Source organism: Aythya ferina (genome assembly GCF_964211825.1).
Source record: "Aythya ferina genome assembly, chromosome: 3".
Classification (NCBI taxonomy): domain Eukaryota; kingdom Metazoa; phylum Chordata; class Aves; order Anseriformes; family Anatidae; genus Aythya; species Aythya ferina.
This window is the reverse complement of record NC_140298.1, coordinates 24,352,826-24,371,525: the sequence shown is the minus strand read 5'-3', so window position 1 is coordinate 24,371,525 and position 18,700 is coordinate 24,352,826. Positions and strand designations below refer to the sequence as shown.

General features: G+C 41.6%; 1 protein-coding gene across 4 annotated transcripts in view; it reads left to right on the top strand.

Annotated features, from left to right (window-relative positions):
* Positions 1-235: 235 nt before the first annotated feature.
* LOC311435058 (uncharacterized protein) overlaps positions 236-18,700 on the top strand; it is a 28,335-nt gene continuing 9,870 nt past the window's right edge. For 2 of the 4 annotated variants that reach the window (XR_014691892.1, XM_084515713.1), the window contains exons 1-3: positions 1,028-1,065; positions 1,138-1,307; positions 16,703-17,011. Coding sequence is in view for 3 of the 4 variants with exons in the window: in XM_084515713.1 (XP_084371839.1) it covers positions 1,195-1,307; positions 16,703-17,011 (422 nt within the window). In the remaining variant the exon portion in view is untranslated. Of the gene's footprint in view, positions 773-1,027; positions 1,066-1,104; positions 1,308-16,702; positions 17,012-18,700 lie in introns of those variants that run through there. The other 2 variants (XM_084515714.1, XM_084515715.1) reach the window with 2 other exon arrangements.

Sequence of the window (18,700 nt, the reverse complement as noted above, 5' to 3'; positions counted from 1 at the left end):
TGCCATTTCCTATCTTTCAGGATGCTTTGTAGCTCAGTTATGGCTTCTCTTCTCCTGCAACGGTATTGTGAAAGGTTAATAAAAGCAGTTAAAACACAGCTAAGGCAGGAAGAAATCTCAGAGGAATAAACCAGTGTCTGAATTAATTCCTGCTACAGGCAGAAAGCTTTGTGGTACCTTCAGAGACTGCTTGCTTGAGTCCAAAGGAAAGGGACCATAGAAAGGTTTTGTTTCAATGCAGAAGCTCTCAGAGTGCTTAGAAGCTTTATGAAACATCTCACCTTAAATGCTGGCATGGGTACATTTGCTGGAACTAGTCCATGGGAGATGGGGGACCTGTAGGAGGCACGAAGCATGCCGCTTTGTCCTCCTGGAGGAGCAGCAGTCAGAAGAGCAGCCAGATCCTGCTTCCACAGAAGCCATCAAATAGCACTAAGAATCTGAGCACCGAAACGCGCTGCCCAAGCTACTTCAGAGTGGGAAAATGTACCAGGGCAAGTCTCTGGAAGAGGTCTCGGCTGTGGTGCTGCAAGCACCAGGGCACGGGGGGTGTCTGGCAGTGCAGGAGCTGTCCTCACCAGATGGGAAAAGCGAGAAGGGCAGCCTGACCTAGGCAGCAAGGTACAAGGCATCAGGATCAAATCTCCAGCGTAACAAGATTTGAATCTATGAATTTTGCTGCATTCTTTCTGAGGTACAGAGTGGAATAAACATGGATCCAGCTTTTTGTTACCCCAAATGTTGCGTGAGGCAAAGCGATTAATGCTATAAGGTAACATTCATATGAGCAGAGCCCTGAAATTCGGGTTTTTTCTTAGTTAGATACAGTTAGGTGTCCTTTCCCTTCTGTTGACAGGTAGTTAAGAGAGGAAAACAGTGAAGAGGAAAACCTGCTCCAGAAACATGTAGGACCTGAGGGTAGCATAGGAGGAGCTAGGAAGGAGGGTGCAGACAGAGCCTTCACTAAGCTGGGGTGGAGAAAATGAACCCCCTCAGCTGCTACCTATCTGCAGTAATGAGATCTACAGCCAGTTTGTGACTTGTGGGGGAGTTACAGCACAGCAGGTGGGGCTGGTTTTGTATAACGCATTGGTTTTTCTTTTTATTTTCTTCCTACTTCTGTGTTTCTTCCTGCAGCAGGGTTTCAAGCGCAATTTTGCAGTGCATAAAGATATGGAATAGAAATTTGTCCCCATGTGGGAAACACACAATGTTTCTGCTCCCTCTGAGGCAGAGGGGAAGAAAGAGCAGCAGGACTTGCCTGTGAGCTTTGCAGCAGGAGCCTCAATGGCCTGTGAGAGGCGAAGGTTAGTATTTTCACTGTATTGTATTTTACTGGAATTGTTGACCTAAAGAAAGTATATTCAGTAGGTAGCAGGGAAACACCAGTGATCAAACAAACTCAAAATCTGTATCCTTACGCTTCTGGTCTTACATGGCAATTTGCCAAATCTTTTTCTTAGCTAAAGTAAATGTAACTGTGTCCTCAGTGGGCAGAATACTAACACTTTCCATTTTCAAAGTGAAGTGTCAGAGCTTTTCAACACGGTATGGAATAGCTAATAAATTGTTTTGTGATACGAGGCTTCAAGCAGTTAGGCTTAAAGCAGAACTCTTTGTTTGGACTCATCTTCTGCAACAACTTTTCAGATGATCACATGTACATACTACTAAATTAAACATATGCAAGACTCCCAACTTACAGAAACAACGAATAAGTACCTGTTTCAAGCTCTTTGCTTCTATCAGTTTGTTTTGTTTTGTTTTGTGTGTGTGTTTTTTTTTCCTTGTTCCCTGTTCCTGGCTACAGGGGCTTGTTGAAGTCAGGTACGTTATTGCATGCATTTTAGTGTTAAGAAATCCTAATTCAGAAAGTGGCATTGTGCTTAGGAAACCATTTTAAAACCAAAGCCAAGGACAAATCTGCTCTTTGGTGTTTTCTTTTACTTGCCTATACTCGGGCACTCTTTGTCTTGTGCTCCTTCTACCCCTGCTCCTCCTAGTATGTGGAGAAGTTCCTGAGTGACCTGTCGCCTCAGAATAATGATAAAAAGTCTCAGTGATTCACAGCTAAGACATGCAGAGTGCTCAGTTCTTTGCTCGTACTGTGAGGCAATTAATGCAATTTGTGCTGTTTGGCTGAGTGAACAGTTTGAAATGAACCATTGAGCCATCTGTTCCTCCAGCTGACATCAGGCATGTCAAGAGTAGCAGTCAGCTTTTGCTGGGAAAGGAACATCTCACTGTCATTAAGGAAAGTTCAGGAAAGGTTTGTTCCCCCCAGTCTATGAAACTAACTTTCTTTCAGATTTTCTTGTAGCTCAGACTACGTGCTCTGGAAACTTTTCTGGCCTCTAGTTAATGTATTAAGAGAAGAGAAATGGAATCTCTGGCTATGTTGAGCGCCTTCTTTTCTCATTTTTTGCATGACTTTGGTGGGAGAGGGAGGTACCCATCACAGTCTGAGTTCTACACAATTGTTTTGTTCTTCCCTTGCTTCATTCACCTCTGAATGCTTCTTTCTTGAGCTGAAGGCTTCAAGAAATTGTCTCCCTTGAAACCAGCTCTCGGGTTTCCAGAAGGCCTTTTGGATGACATATTTCAGCTGCAGTAACTATTAAAAGATACCTGCTACAACAAAAACCCATTATCTCATTAGTAACAGGAAGACCAGTAAAAGGTCTGGCCTGCTTTTCAGCGGAGAGGAAGAGCAGCCTACAGATAATACTGAGGAATTGGATGTTTGATTGCTCTGCAGTTGTGCTCACTGAGAAAGTTAGAGGGAACAGATGGCTCGTGCAGCTAACGCAAGTGGTGAAGGGGATAAGGTGAGCCTAAGACAGGGAAGGCATAACTTAGAGAAGATTTAAGCAGGCTGTTTTAAGGTTAACCAGGCCTGGTGAATTGCATCCCTGTGTGAGCATGGAATTGTTGAAAGCAATCTCAGGAGCTGTGGTCAAAATTTCTGAGATCTGGTTTTGGGCAGGCAAGATACTGGCAGATCAGGAAAGGCTGAGGCGGTGCCCGTCTTTAACAAGTGCGTGTGTTGTGGGGTAGAGCAAACTTTAGGATTTATAGAGCAATTTACATCAGCTTGGAACTTTTAAGACACATTTCCAAAACAATTTGAAAGCACCTATAGGAGAAGTGACTGATTTTAAAAACAAACAAAAGACAAACTACATCAAACCAAGCTAATTTCTTTCTATGAAAGAGTGGCCAGAGAAGAAGCTCTAGAGGTTCTTTATCTTGATTTGCATGTCTGTGACATGTAAAGCTAAGAAGAGCCTTAAGGTCATTGAGATGCCAGGCTGGGTGGGTGGTGTACCTTGAGGGCAGTTGTCACAGCAGACATTGCAAGCTTTCCATTACTGTCTGTTCTGGAGCAAGTCTGGATTCATTAATAGCCAGTGATGGTCAAAGGAGTATTCTTATCATTTGCAAAATGTAAATAAGTAGGGCAGAATCTGAATTCAAGATGTTTTCAACAAATAGGAAGAATGGCCTAAAAAAAAAAAAAATCAACTTGGACAAGGTCAAGATAATACTCTTAGGCTGGAATAATAAAATGCACAGTGCAGGATGACAAAATATACTGTTCAACAAGAAAGATCTACAAAAATGCAGTGAGATGGTGGTGTGGACCACGGAGTAAACAGGAATCGACTGTATGATGATAATGAGAAAAAAGACAAATACCACTCAGAGATGTTTAGTTGTATAACCACTAGGACTTTTAAAGCAGTCCACTCCTTCTATTCAAAAATTGCTTTAGAAGGTGCTGAGGCACTGGCACGGGTTGCCCAGAGAAGCTGTGGATGCCCCATCCCTGGAGGTGTTCAAGGCCAGGTTGGACGAGGCCCTGAGCAACCTGGTCTAGTGGGAGGTGTCCCTGCCCATAACAGGGGGGTTGGAACTAGATGGTCTTTAAGGTCCCTTCCAACCCAAACCATTTTGTGATTCTGTGATGCGCTCTGCTTGTCTTGCTGAGGTATGCTGGGCCTGTGCTAGGTTGGCACATCCTTTACTATAGAAAGTATTTGTGATAAATGGATGATAAATTAACATATTTTATAGTCCAGTAGCCCATATAGCAGAAGAAAGAACTATTACCTTAAGCACGTAAACACTATATAATGAAATAATTTTTAATGAAGAACTTATGTTCATCAAGGCCTGTGGTTATTGTACTGTTTTTTCATATACCAAGAACTGCAGCCAAACCAAGTTACGTGGCTCATCTCTGTTTTGTGATCATTTCATTTGTTCATAATTAATATGCCCTACATCCTGTGATCCCAAGCAGTAGCATCTGAGAGGTTTTTTTTCTTTCTCAGTAGTCAGTAAACAAGCATCTGTCTGAGACACGCTTGGCATTGTTTAACCAATAGACAGTTGTGTTTTATGGGACTGTGGCACACTGGGCCCAGTTCCAGTCCCACTGGAAATCCCTGGTCCTGCTCCAAGGAATTCAGTACGAGGATGGCAGAGCTGTCAGGGCCCAGTGATTTTGTTTTGGTAGGTGGATCCGTCCATGCCTTGCTGGCAGCTCTTTGCCGGTATGGGTGACACCGGTCTGGAGCTGTTGGCTGTCTTGCCTGGGTAGGCCTGGGTTTATGTGCTTTGCGCCAGGCCGTGAGACCGATGGGCAGCAGGCTGTAGTAGCTGATCTATCAACTAGGGATGTTTTTTGCAAAAGTTGTTTCTAAACAGTGCCCAAAGACATTTTGGCTGCCTTTGTGCTTGTTTTTTTCTGGTAGCGTGTGTGATGTTTGTACCTATTTATGTGGAGAGCTGGCCAGGATTCCCTAACAGGCAGCATCTGGTTGGAAACTGATGAGGAGGCCAACTGTGCTGCATGTCTAACAATTTGGAACAAAGTTTCACTATTGTCTATTTTAGTAGTTTAAAAATGAAAGAAGTAGTATTATTCCCCCTTTGGCATGGGTTCTGTGTTATTCCTTGCTCTCAGCAAGGCTTTATATTTCATTTTATCTACTCAAGGTAAAATCCCCTTATCACCTACACCTACTAAATAACCTTTCCCAAATCCTTTCTCTAGAGTATTTTACCAGGCTATCATTCACAAAGCCAGTTCTCCTGTTTGAGGTGTAGAGTTATCTCTTGACCTTACAAAATGTATCTCAGGCCAGGGCTCTCTGACCAGAGAGAGCAGGGAGTGCTGAGGGAGGCTGGCGGGGAGGAACAGCTCTTCCTGAGCCGCAGCTGCTGCCTCTTCTCTTCCTCCTCCTCCTCTTCCTTGCTGCTGCTGCCACGGCTTCCCACGCTCCTCCAAGGGAGCGGGAGTGCCAGCTCCCAAAGATATTAATGAAACTACTTGAAATGTCAAAGGAAATTGTTTATTTATCCTCCAGAGGAGGCAGGCCAGAGCTGCTGTGAATGCCCCAGTGCTCCTCAGGTTCTCCCAGGTTCATGAGTATGGTGATAGTTACGTGCTAGCCAGATATTCTGCGGGCTGTAGGAACATTCTTCTGTCAGGGCAGATGGTGTTCGACTGATAGTTAGAATAATACATGAACAGCAGAGAAGATGTGGGTTGATTAAGTAATTAGCATACTGTGACATTCGATTGCTTAGCTGTAACTTAAAGCTAGGTCAAAATGTTCATCTCTGTTGTGCCTCCCTTCCTCCTATCCTTCTTCTGTTTGCTGTTATATTCACTCCAAAGGGAAGTTTTAACAGAAATTAAATCCCTTCTTGGTAGAAAAAATGTAAGAATTTGTTACTTGGCCCTGCATGTTATGGAATAAAAATAATATAAAGGAAATTAAATTTTGCTAAATGAATTTAAGTTGCCAGGCAACCTGTCATATGCAGTGTGGTATCTACTCGAGCATTATTACAGGCAAACAGCTTAATATGTGGTGCAGATCAGTGTTTGGACCAAAGTGGATGATTTCAGGAAGCCAGGGCAATGGGGACAGGAGGGAGGACAGGAGGCTAGTCTGCACACGTGCCTGAATTGCTCTTGCCTTCATGGTTTGCTTGCGTGTCCACCACAAGCCTAATTAGTTAATCTGATCAACTCTACCCCCTCCCATCCCTCTGCTCTGTAATTGTACAATAACAATAAGCAGTTTTCCATCAACTGAGGAATGAACACAGAAAGCTTGTTTCTCTCAGAAAGGATATCACATTCATTAACTAAATACAACCCACTGAATTACTCATCCTCCTCTCCAAACCCTGTCATCTTCTCTTGTTTTTGGAGGGTTTCTCTGCATAAAAATGAAAAAAGTTGTCCCATTGATAAATCATTTTCCTATAAAATGTTAGTGCTGATTGAAAAGAGAGTCACATCTTTGGCTGTTCTATAATCACTGGCCATTGAGTAGGGGAGAGGTTGCCATGCTACCTCGCAGGTCCGGGTGTCTGAACCTTTGCACGGTATTGTACTTCCTTTATGTATAAAAATCACAGAGTGGCTGAAGTTGGCAGGGACCTCTGAAGATCATCTAGTCCAACCTCTAGCTGAGCAGGATCACCTAGAACACATTGCGCAAGATGGCATCCAGGTGAGTTTTGGATATCTCCAGAGAGAAAGAGACTCCACAACCTCTCTGGGCAACTTGTCCCCGTGTTCTGTCACCCTCACAGTAAAGAAGTGTACTCTCATATTCAGATGGAACCTCCTGTGCTTCAGTTTGTGCCTGGTGCTTCTTGTCCTGTCGCTGGGCACAACTGAAAAGAAACCTGCTCCATCCTCTTGATGCCCTCCCCTCAGATATTTATAAACATTGATGAGGTCTCCCCTCAGTCTTCTCTTTTCGAGACTAAACAGGCCCAGTTCTCTCAGCCTGTCCTCATATGACAGGTGCTCCAGTCCTCTGATCATCTTTGTAGCCCTCCTCTGGACTTGCTCCAGTAGCTCCACATCCCTCTTGTACTGGGGAGCCCAGGACTGGAAACAACATTTCAGGTGTGGTCTCACGAGAGATGAATAGAGGGGGAGGATCACCTCCCTTGACCTGCTGGCAATACTCTTCCAAATGCACCCCAAGATCCTGTTGGCTTTCTTCACCATCAGGGCACATCAGTGACCCATGGTCAGCCTGCTGTCCACCAGGACTTCCAGGTCACTCTCTGCAGAGCTGCTCTCCAGCAGATCACCCCCAGCCTGTACTCGTGCTTGAGGTTATTCCTCTCTAGGTGCAGGGACCCTGCATTTGCCCTTGTTGAACTTCATGAGGTTTCTCTCGGCCCAGCCCTCCAGCCCAGCTTGTCCAGGTCTCTCTGAATGGCAGCACAGCTCGCTGGGGTATCAGCCGCTCCTCCCAGCTTTGTGTCACCAGCAAATTTGCTGAGGGTGCACTCTGTTCTGTTGTCCAGGTCATTGATGAATAATTTGAACAACACCGGACCCAGTGCTGAGCCCAGGGGACATTGCTAGCTACAGGCCTCCAACTAGACTGCACCACCAAGCACAACCCTCTTAGCTCTGCCATACAGCCAATTGCCAATCCACCTCATTGTCCGCTCATCTAGGCCGCACTTCCCAAACTTGTCTGTGAGGATGTTATTGGAGACAGCATCAAAAGCCTTGCTGAAGTCAAGGTAGACCACATCCACTGCTCTCTCCTCATCTACCCAATTAGTCATACCATCATAGAAGGTAGCAGATGAAAATGAAAGACTCTACTACAGTGTAAAATGTTAGTGCTGGCTCCAAAGGAGGCTTCTGGATGTCACACAGTACTGCAGCTCTAATATCTAATAGTGTCCAGGAAGAGTCCTACAAAGCTGCCAAATAACATTGCCTTGTTTCACTATGAAATTAATATTTTCCTTGCTGATGTCAGTTCTGGAGGTGGTTAAGTAAAACTTAAGTTTGAGAAGAGTAACAATAAACCTGACCAGAGAAGGCAGTTCAGGACCTCTGTTGAGGTGGGTTGACATTGTGAAGAAAGAAAACAGTAGTGCTCCTAGAGAAGACAGAATTTCTCACTCCATTATCCATCCGAGGAAAAAAGATTAATATTTCTGTGCCACAGTGGCACAAAACAGCAGTAGCTGACTGCAAAACTATCACAGAATCACAGAATTTCTAGGTTGGAAGAGACCTCAAGGTCATCGAGTCCAACCTCCAACCTAACGCTAACAGCCCTCCACTAAACCATATCCCTAAGCTCTACATCTAAGCGTCTTTTGAAGACTTCCAGGGATGGTGACTCCACCACTTCCCTGGGCAGCCTGTTCCAATGCCTCACAACCCTTTCTGTAAAGAAGTTCTTCCTAACATCTAACCTAAAACTCCCCTGGCTCAACTTAAGCCCATTCCCCCTCGTCCTGTCACCAGGCACGTGGGAGAACAGGCCAACCCCCACCTCGCTACAGCCTCCCTTGAGGTACCTAAAAAGAGCGATAAGGTCACCCCTGAGCCTCCTCTTCTCCAGGCTGAACAAGCCCAGCTCCCTCAGCCGCTCCTCGTAGGACTTGTTCTCCAGGCCCCTCACCAGCTTCGTCGCCCTTCTCTGCACCCGCTCAAGCACCTCGATGTCCTTCTTGTAGCGAGGGGCCCAAAACTGAACACAGTAAATGTAAGAAATGGTTGTCAGTGCCTGCCCTCAGAGGCTACATTTGGAAATCAAATGTCTTGAAGTGCTTTGGCTACTTTGGAGAACAAACATTCAAAAGTGATGTTAAAACAATCCATTAAAGTTGTGTTAAAACTCTCTGAAATATGTTTTAACACAAATTCAATAGCTAAATATTTGTTTCTATGACAAATCACCAAGTATTGTGTGGAAGTAAAGTGCCAACCAGAAATAATACATAAAGAAATCATGTGCTTACAAAGATATGATGGGGAGGAGGAAACAGCTGCTTTTAATGCAAAAGGATTGGCAGAGTGCTCTCCTACACAGCTGACAGCTCAGCTCAAGGCTGGTTTGCCTCCTCCTAAAGCCTGGTGAACATTTTGCTGCTCAGGGGTGTGGCGTAAAGACCAGGTGTTGCTCCTGAAGCCACCTCTGCCTTCTTGAATTCTGGATGAACCTTTGTTTGGAAATTATGTTCTTCATTTCCTGCCCTAAACTCTTCATGTGGTAATTGCTTCTTGTGCTAAAAGCTTGCTTTCTTCTTCTAAGTGATTAAATACTGGAATAAATTATTACAATATACTCCTGCCTATCCCACAAAGTATTACATAGCTTAAATGAACAATTCTAGTTTCCTTATACAATTACTGCTATTATGTTTAAGTAGCTTATCAATACAAGCAGACTCCGAGATAAGAATCATTGCCAATTTATGTGCTCCCTGCTCTTGACCTAAAGGAATGACCTGATGAGGAAACTCTTGAGTACTGAGACCTACAGCTGCATTTCAAAATGTAAGATAAACTGACTTAGTTCACACACCCAAGGCTCACTTGTTTAATTTATAAAATGCACCTTGGATAAACAGCTTTGCTTAATGTAAAAGCTCAAAGTCAAATAAAGAGGACTGGACTGGAAGAGAGCAACAGATTCAAACTGGCATTCCTTTAGATCAGTCACAACTCACAAATTGACAGCATTCCTGAAGTTCCTATTCATCAGATGAGTTATAGGATTAATTTTCTCCCTAACCTAATGGAAGGAAGAAATCCGATTACACTCAGAATCCTCCACAAGGGCAGGTATAACTTTTAATCTAGTTACTAACATTTCCAACAGTCATCAGAGGGATTGTTTGGAAATACAGCAAATTCTCCTTCCTTCCTGACCTCTGGAAGACACGAAAATGCCAAGCAGGAAGCATTCTCTATCAATAAAGCATTAACAGAATTGGTCAGTTTTTTAGCAGGGTGCTTTGATGCAGATAGTGAAGAGGACAAGCTATGAATGTAAAGCAGATGATGCTGAGTAAGAATACAGTTGGAAAAGCATGCTTATGGCCTTAAGCTGTGATTCTGAAGGTCTGGAAGGGCTGTGTATATTCAAATGACCCTGCAACCTCACTTCATAATTTTGCATTGTGACTTGTTGTAAGAACATGGTTTGAAGGGACACCATATTAGTGGGATGTGAAGGTGATTTAGGATTGAATGTCTTCACTTGTTTTGAGGGATGCTTAAGGTGTGCAGTAATGCAGTCGTAGTCCACATAGGTAAAATGGTGGGCAACAGGCCTTAAAAAGCATAAATGTTTGCTATTTGAGTGTTATAAAAGGAAAGGGGCTTGATCATATACTGTATGAAATTTAGAAATCTTGGTCAATTATCTTCCTTCAGCCTGGAGGAATTAATCTGAAAAAAAGCTCAGCAGATGAGACTGAATAACTGGCCCACAAGGGTACCAGTTACCTTGTACATCCATTATCGGTCCTGGCTAGCCTCCATTTTTTTCTGGTTGATCTAATGTGTTTTAAGTAAATCTGTTCTATTGGAGACCTCATCCTGAGATTGTTTCATGGGGGTGGGGAAGAAGGGCATGGACAACTGAACAAATAACAACAACAACAAAAAACCATTCGATTTCTTGAAATAAAAGCACAATTTCTGAAGCTCCTGCAATGCTTTTATACCTCTCTCTTACTTCATACAAATAATATTTAAAAGGAGTTTATTCTTTATTGTATCTACATTTATTTGTTTTTCACCATTACCTTAGAATATTCCTGTCTAGCTACTGCAAGTGCTCACCACTTGACAATCTTTCTTATTTCCGATTAATTTTGTGTCTGAATTATGTATGGAAATCTTGCCATCTCACACTCATAAATAGGTTTGACCAGAAGTATCAATACGATTTGCTAAAAAAGCCAAGGAATTTTTGAGGTTGTGTTCTGGAGTTCAGCATTTTTATCTTTTGATTTACTGGAAAGGTAAATGATGTATATGAAGCAGACGGGTGATGTACTGTTCTGAAGGATGCTGTGACTAGACATGCTGAAACACGAGATGCTGACTCAAAGGTGAATTTATATCTACAATTATGTTTGTTTGGGTTTGCTCCAAATAATGGTGAAATGAATTTTAAAAAGCCATTCTTTCTGGGTGGAAGAACAAAAGCATTTAAAAATGCCTTCACCTTGCCTTTCTTCAGCATTGACAAATACTTTTCTCCAGTGAGAAATATAAAATTTCCTGATGCTTTAATCTGTGCAGTACAAAGCTATTTCTGTAACTGGTTATGTAGGAAGCAAATCCTCTTCCTCAGACCTTGCCATGGACTTGTCTAGAAGAAGAACAGCTGGATGGTCCTGGTGACCCAGACCTGCTAGAGACCCCCCAGATAGCCCTGGAAAACCCACAAAGGTAAACTTAATGCTCCCCAGTTGTCTGTCAGCTGTGCACAGGTCTGGTCCCCATGAATAATTTAGAGATGTTTTAAATTACTCTCGCTGCCAAAGGTCTTAAAAAGTAAAAGAAGCAGGTGGATTGGCGGGGCCCAAAAATATCCTCACTATGTTCCTGAATGTGTCTCCATTCTTTGCCTCACTGCTAGCAGGAAGCAGGGTAACACAAGATGGTAAATCAGGCCTCCACATCACAGTTGTATTTTGTGCCTGTATTGCTCTATGTTGCCTATATGTGGCAATTTTTGCTTTGTGCATTTACTTATTCACATGATACTAACCCATTTTTTGACATTCAAGCTGAATTAAACACATTAAAACCTAGACATTGAAGTTTTGATGTCAGTGGGAAATTAAGTGAAAGATGTTCCATATTGATAAATAATATCAAAACTGCTATGCCGTAGTTATTTTTCCAAGGAAAATTTGTAAGTTCATTACTAACTTAAATGCAGTCTTAAGTTTAGTGTCTGAAAGTATGAAACTTTTTCTTACAGGAGTTCAGAGGGATGTGGGTTTTCTCTTTAAAAAATAAAAAATAAATAAATGTATACATGAGCTTGATACAAGCACTGTTCTGTAGCTAAACAGAACTTGTCAAGTGTGATTGAAGAAGACAGATCAGAGTTCTAGGGATTCATGCTATCTACAATGAAATTTTAATTCAGTCATATATTGTACTTAAAACATTTCATGTCAACACCCTCAAAATTAAGTACGTAGCAACAATGTCTTTCCACTTAACAAATCTCTGTTAATCAAAAAACTTGGCTTCAGATTATTTCTCATCATGGTAATGAATTTCAGAAATTATTAATGACCTAACCTTTTGATTTTCTGAAAGCCAGGACTGCAAACACTGCATTATTGCATGAATAAATTACCTACCCAATACCTGTAGCTTTTTGTGTTTCGCATGTTTGAAAAACAACAGGCTTTCCATGTTATGGTAAACAGATTTCCAAAACATGGAATTTCAACCATTAGTACATAAAGATAAATAGAAAGGAAAAAAAAAAAAAAACAACAACAACAACAAAAAAAAAAAACTCCATGTAGGTAGAGATTAATGCAATATAGGTCGGTGGAAATTGCAGTGTTTTGCAGAATACTTTAAGTTATTGAAAACTGATACAGACTTCTAGGAGATCAGTCCCCAAAAATCAATACTGATTGACTATTGTATGACTTGTTTATTTCTTGCTCTCTATAAAGCATTTACTAATGATCTTTTCAGCCTGAGACAGCTCTATCATTAGTGTTACCATTAATGATACCTTGTGATGAGGTATTGAAAGTAGTGGAGTGAAATACAAGGCAGCAAACAGCTCATGGCATGTGCAGGAACACGGCTACCCTTTGCAGCATCCACATGTATCAACACCTATGACACTGTGAAATGCAGGTGTGGTTACTATCAAGCAGAGGGAAGCTCAGGCACAAGTGTGTATGTAATACAGCCAAAGTACAGAGGTAGGAAGCTAGAAAACTGATTTCCTTACAAGTTCTTGCAGAAGATAAATGTACAGCATACTGGGGGTAGCATCTCCTCTATATATCACCTGCACTAATTCTTCAGTGGGTTAGTTGTCTCTGTTTTAAATATGTAACTTAGATTAGAAACCATGGGAGAAGATAAAAAGGGGAAAAGCTGCACTTTTCAGAGTGAAAATCCTTATCTTATGCATAAATGATACATTGTAGCTCAGCAGGAACACATTCTCTATTTTTCTATTTTGTGTCTTAGACTTCAAGAACTGTATTGTGTTTGGAGACAATACATAATTGATAAGATGTAATACAGGCTTGATGTGTTTCTGGCACTCTTTGCATATAGCTGGAAACTGAGATAAATTGTTTATCCAAGAGCTGGAAGGTGACAAGAGAATAGTGCTTGCCCTGTTCACTTTGAATCCCCACAAAAGCTGGAAGTGATGTTTCCAGGTATTATTTCTGCATGTCTGGGGAAGATTGACTCTGAGCAGCACATGGAAGGAAGGGTTTTCAGAGGAGACCTGTGCATGGTTCCATAATACAACACGATCTGGTCAAGTGAAAGATCCATTTCCAATCCAATATGAAGCTCTTATCTTAAATCAATATTCTAACTGGAATCATCCCAGTACCTGGGAAGGGTAAGTAGCCTCTGAGGATCATGCTGAGCAGTGTGTTACAAAATAATGTAAATCTAGCAGAGTGCTTGCAACAAGTGACATAAAAGAAAGCTTTTTAAACCAAAGTGAATGAGAGGAGGGTCAGATTCAGGTATGAATAACTGTATCATCTCAGGGGAACTGTCATGATTCAGGTATTTGGTGTCATTTAATTACAAGGATGGCTGTGCAGAATAACATAGCAGAGCACCACTTTCTGGCAAAGAAGGAGGACTTGGAAGAGTTTTTCTGTGTGTGCTGTATAAGCAAGCTCTTTACAGCAGACCTTTGATTAGGCCAGGAAGGAAATGTGTCTCCTGGGACAGATGGTGCTTTCTTGGAGATTGTCCTTCTGTTTGCATACCAGTCATTGTCTTGTGATGACTTTAGCTGCATTCTCTATTCTACCCATACAGTTTGCATCTGGTTTGTGTTTTCCAGGGCCCAGCAGCAATTTTGGAGTTACTTGCTGTGCATGATGCTGCAGCCCTCTGGCTTGCAAGTGCCAACGCACTGCATCTTCCACCACGCTCTAAGGGTTTCCCGTGCTGAATTGTGAGTGGGGAAATGCCAACATCAAGGACAGATCCCCAGGAAATGGGATTATCAGTGGGAAAGTGACAGGAATGAAGGACAAATAGGCAAGGGGGGATTGGTCCTGTCCCCAAAACAGTTTTCATTGGGACAGAACAGCTCTTCTGTCTGGAAAGCAGATAAGGAGGTTCTTGAAAAGGCTTTCTGCCATGTCTGGTGAGCTGAAGCTTAAATGCCTTGATTTAAGTATTACATGGCTGACTTGTTATGTATGGATAAGTTTCTAACATCACGTTACACACGTTCTTATCTTGTGCAGCAGTTAGGAATTGCAAATTCATTATGCCAGTCATTTTACATATGCTATGTATTTTCCTATTTCTGTAGCCTTTGAGCACATTAGTCTTCTCCTGGAAGTTTTCCATTAAGAAAATATTTACAATCTTAATTCTAATGTAATTGCTTTCCCTGGGAATTCTCATGGTCACTAATTAGGTTAACACTGATCATTAGAACACAAACATAATTATTATCCCATAGTATTAAAATTAGTCACAAGTTAAAAGCTAAATTAAATTAGTCAATGGTGAGAATGAACAATGGCTGTGATTCTGATTATACTGTGTCAAGGTTTCCTAAAGAAAACCCTCATTGAAATCATTGAGATGGCTTGTGTGTGTGTGTTTCAATCACTATCTGTTGGTAATAAGCAAATTAGAGGGTAAAGAAGATCCAGGGTTGACATTCTGGAAGATGTTAGGGAATCATGTAATCTCTTTTGGGATGTGGAGGGAATTTGTTTTTACTTAGAATCACAGAATCATTAAGGTTGGAAAAGACCTCCAAGATCATCTGGTCTTTTTGGCTGAACAGAAAGAAGCACAGAGAGTACAAAGAGCAAATCCCCCTTAGTTTTGTTCTGCAAAAGAGGTTTTCTGTGCCTGTTGGCTTCCTCATGCTGTTTAGGAGTGAGAAGATAACGCTTCTGATGATGTCTGCTGTACACAGGGATGTGGTGCAGCCTGGGCAGCCCTCTGGTGAAGGCTTAAATCAGAGTTTCCATGAAGATAGCAGTGTGAATCAGGATTGCCATCCTCTCTAGCAGCCTCGCTGATTGTCCTGCACCCAGCTTTTATGGCAGAGTTTGGGTCCTGCGTTATCGGTATTGATTGGGCCAGGTGGATGGTTCAGTGGTGCAGCTGGGCTACCAGGCTGAAAAGGATCAGCGAAGCTCAATTACTGTTTCTATGGGACTGAACCTGCACTGATCCTTTCAGATCCCTCAGCTTCCTAGGGCTGGGGAAAGAGGCAGGAGATCAAAAACCATGGCTTCCTCAGGGCTTTCCCAGCAGGAGCTGGCAGGAGACAAGCTGGAGAAACCATTCTTTGCACACAAGCCTTGCCACGTGGTTCTTCTCACTGAAGGTGGGGAAAATCACTGGATTTAAAAGAAAATGTAATTAGGGTTAACCTGAATTTAAATAATTGTTAAACTACTCAATAGCTATTAGCATGCCCTACCATTTCCTATCAGAGAAATGCAAATACGTGTCACCACATCAATTCATGGGAACGCAGGTTGGAAGCTGATAATTGTTACTGTAATTTTCCACCTAAAATCTCTTGAGAACTCCTCCTATGGATTTCCATGACAGGCCACCCAGAGACACAGGAGCTTTTTGTTCTTGTATTTTAAACCACATAGTCTCTCTATTAGCAACAGTGAACTAAGGTGGGTGTTGTATAAAGACATATTCATCCTGCATTTGCAAAACAGATTTATGTTCAGGGATACAAGATGGAGTATATATAGAATTAAAGCTCTCTAGAATTTTATATAGTTTTAAAGTGATGACTCCATCCTGCTTCTGTTAAAGATTCAAAATTGTAATAACCGTTCAAGATGCTTTGGCCTGGGTTCTAAATGAGCACCACTGTCTAAAAAAAATACACGTACACCCGATGTCAAATGAAGCATTATGTAATTAATTTGCAAATGGACTCCCCACGCAAGTGCTTGGAAGTTATACGGATGGTAACTTTGTCTTCCCAAGCTGTAAAGGGCTCCGACAGTAGCAGTTTGTCTCTGCTTGCCAGGCCTTCAAATTTGCTCTGTAAAGCTATGTAAGAGATGATAAAAAAGAAATATCTGAAGACAGCAGTATCTAAAGACATAGTGTTTTGTTATGTGCATTAATTACTTCTACTGAGAGCTGAGTATCAGGTGAATACAACCCATAATCTTTTTTCTATTTTTTTTAGATAAAAATGCGTCAGTTTCAGTGCTTCTGTAAAATACTGATCCTAGGATAAAATTCAGGAGATAGGTCTAATCCATGCCTATTTTTACACAAAGCAGCCCTTCATTTCAAGAACACTGTCGCAATGTATTGAAAAAAATGATTTGATCTGTCTTTTTAGAATCACATTTCTTTGAATATAGATTAAATTTCTCTTCTCAGTATTTATTCTTGTGCTAGCAGTGTCAAAACAGAAACTGCAAGCATTGTGGTAAAAGAAAAGTTATGTTATTTCCCTGCAGCTTCTGTAAATGCCTTTGTGTCCCTTTTTGAACCACTGCTCTGTAACTCCTCAGAGCCACCTTCTGTTCCCATGATGGCAGCAGTGCCATAAAGAGCAGTGGATGAACTTGGGCGTGTTGAAGTTGTGTTATAGAGAATGCATTGATTATTTCTTTTAATTCTTATTAATAGATCCTGGTTTTGGAGCTTGATTCTGTCTGCTATCCCAAGCAAAAATGGGAAAGTCCAGCAGAGGCACCCCATGTGGGTGGTAAAGTTGCCCCTGACCTGTCCCCAGGCCATGCAGAACTGGAAGTGCTGCCTGCACGCAGCTGCAGCCCTCAGTGTGCACGAGCCTCTGCAACAGCTCCGCTTCCCCGAGAGGGGACTTTGCCAGAGGAATGGCACTGGCATGGATTCAGCAGCCATACGCCTACTCTTGCTTCCTACGCACCCTTTTGTACTGTCACCGTGGATCAGCGTGGGAGCACAGCTTCACAGGTCAGAGGCTGCTTAGACGCTGCTGAACACGCTTCCCCAGTGTTGTTCTCTCGCTGTCCCTAGCTAGCAGAATCTATTTCTTTGGGCAAAATGTAAGCCATATGGGATAATGCTTTTGAAAGCTTGGAAGTCAGATCCTTTGATTTTTTTTTTTTCCTTTATGGTCTTAATTTATGCACATATGAAAGTGAAGCATGTTTTTCTTTTTCTCTCCTTGTCTCTTTCCTATCCAAAGCATCAAAAAAATCAATCTTTTCCAAGGAGGTTTTTAAAATTGTTTTTGAAATTGAGAAAAATTGGAAAGATAATCCCCAAAAAGCTGTTCTGACAAATAACTTTAAAACAAAACATGAGCTTTAGTTTTTCTTTCCTCTTTCAGCTGTATGAGGAATATCTGTCTAAAAATGTTGATTTGTCTAGCATAGCATCAGCAACGTGTGGTAGAGCTGGCAATAAAACACAGTTCTCCAGTGCCTGCCCAGTTCTTTATTGAGAAAACTATTCTTTCTCTCCCTACAGCTCCTCATTTGTTATAGTGCACATCTCAGTTTCTAAAATAAAGGATATGAGTTGGACAGAGAAGACTTGCCTTAAAATTATGATTGATTGTGATTTAAGAGTTCTGTTCTGTCTGTGCTCTGAATCAGAGAAGGCTCCAGTGAAAATGAGTATGTATCAGGAAAACGAAGACCCATTTCCCACATGTTTTGGTGTCTTTGGTTACTTCAGGATAATTTGGACACATTTAATGAAATGCACCAACATTTTCAGAGCAAAATTCCAGATTCTGTTACATCTGTGGAAATGGTAGATTTCTGTGGCTTCCACAGGGTACTACAAATATATGTTGGATTTGGATTTTGGCTTGTTACAAGTCCCTGTACTGAACTAGGAAAGTAGTAGAGTTGGGAGTCAGTGGTAGAAGGATGTATGGTCATTCTCAGGTGGTGGTGACGAATGTTTGCTAACTTCCTTTCTAGAAGTAGGAACTTTTAAAGGGTTGGCATTTAACTTCATTATAGCTCAGTGTATTTCTTGTATGTATTTATCAGTGGAGTCACTCAGAATCATTCTCAGCGTACTGAACATCAGCATATAATTGCATACTTTCTGTTCAATTGCATATCTCTGTCTCATTTAGGACATGGTGGTAAATTATCTTTAAATATAAATGTCTGCTGACTGACTCTGAAGGTTAAATGGTAATTTTGCTGATCTGACTGGTATGATACAGTTGTAATATGTTGACTTGAAGCAAATGCAGACTTTTAGAAGAAAAGTATATTTTGTGGCAAAACCTGTGAGTGGGATTTGTAGAGCATGGATCTGATTTTGCACAAAGCTGGATTATATCCACTGCCTTTGATCTTAATCATATCATGTGGGCATATAATTCTACTAAAATTCCCTTATGAATACCTGTAGACAAGGTATAATTCACTTTGAAAGCCTGAACTGTTGAAAATGTGAATCTCCTACTTATTGAAATAACTGGAACTTCTTCTGTATAAGCTGCACACTTTAGCCATTGATCACATTTGAAGCCTAGAGATCTAAGCCATGTCCAAAAGTTGCTAATTGCCAGATCAAAGTAACTGAGACAGAGACAACCTATGACTTACATGTGGTTATACGGGAAGTTAATGGTAGCTGTGAGCGAACCAAGTCTTATGACTCCAGTCTTGTGTT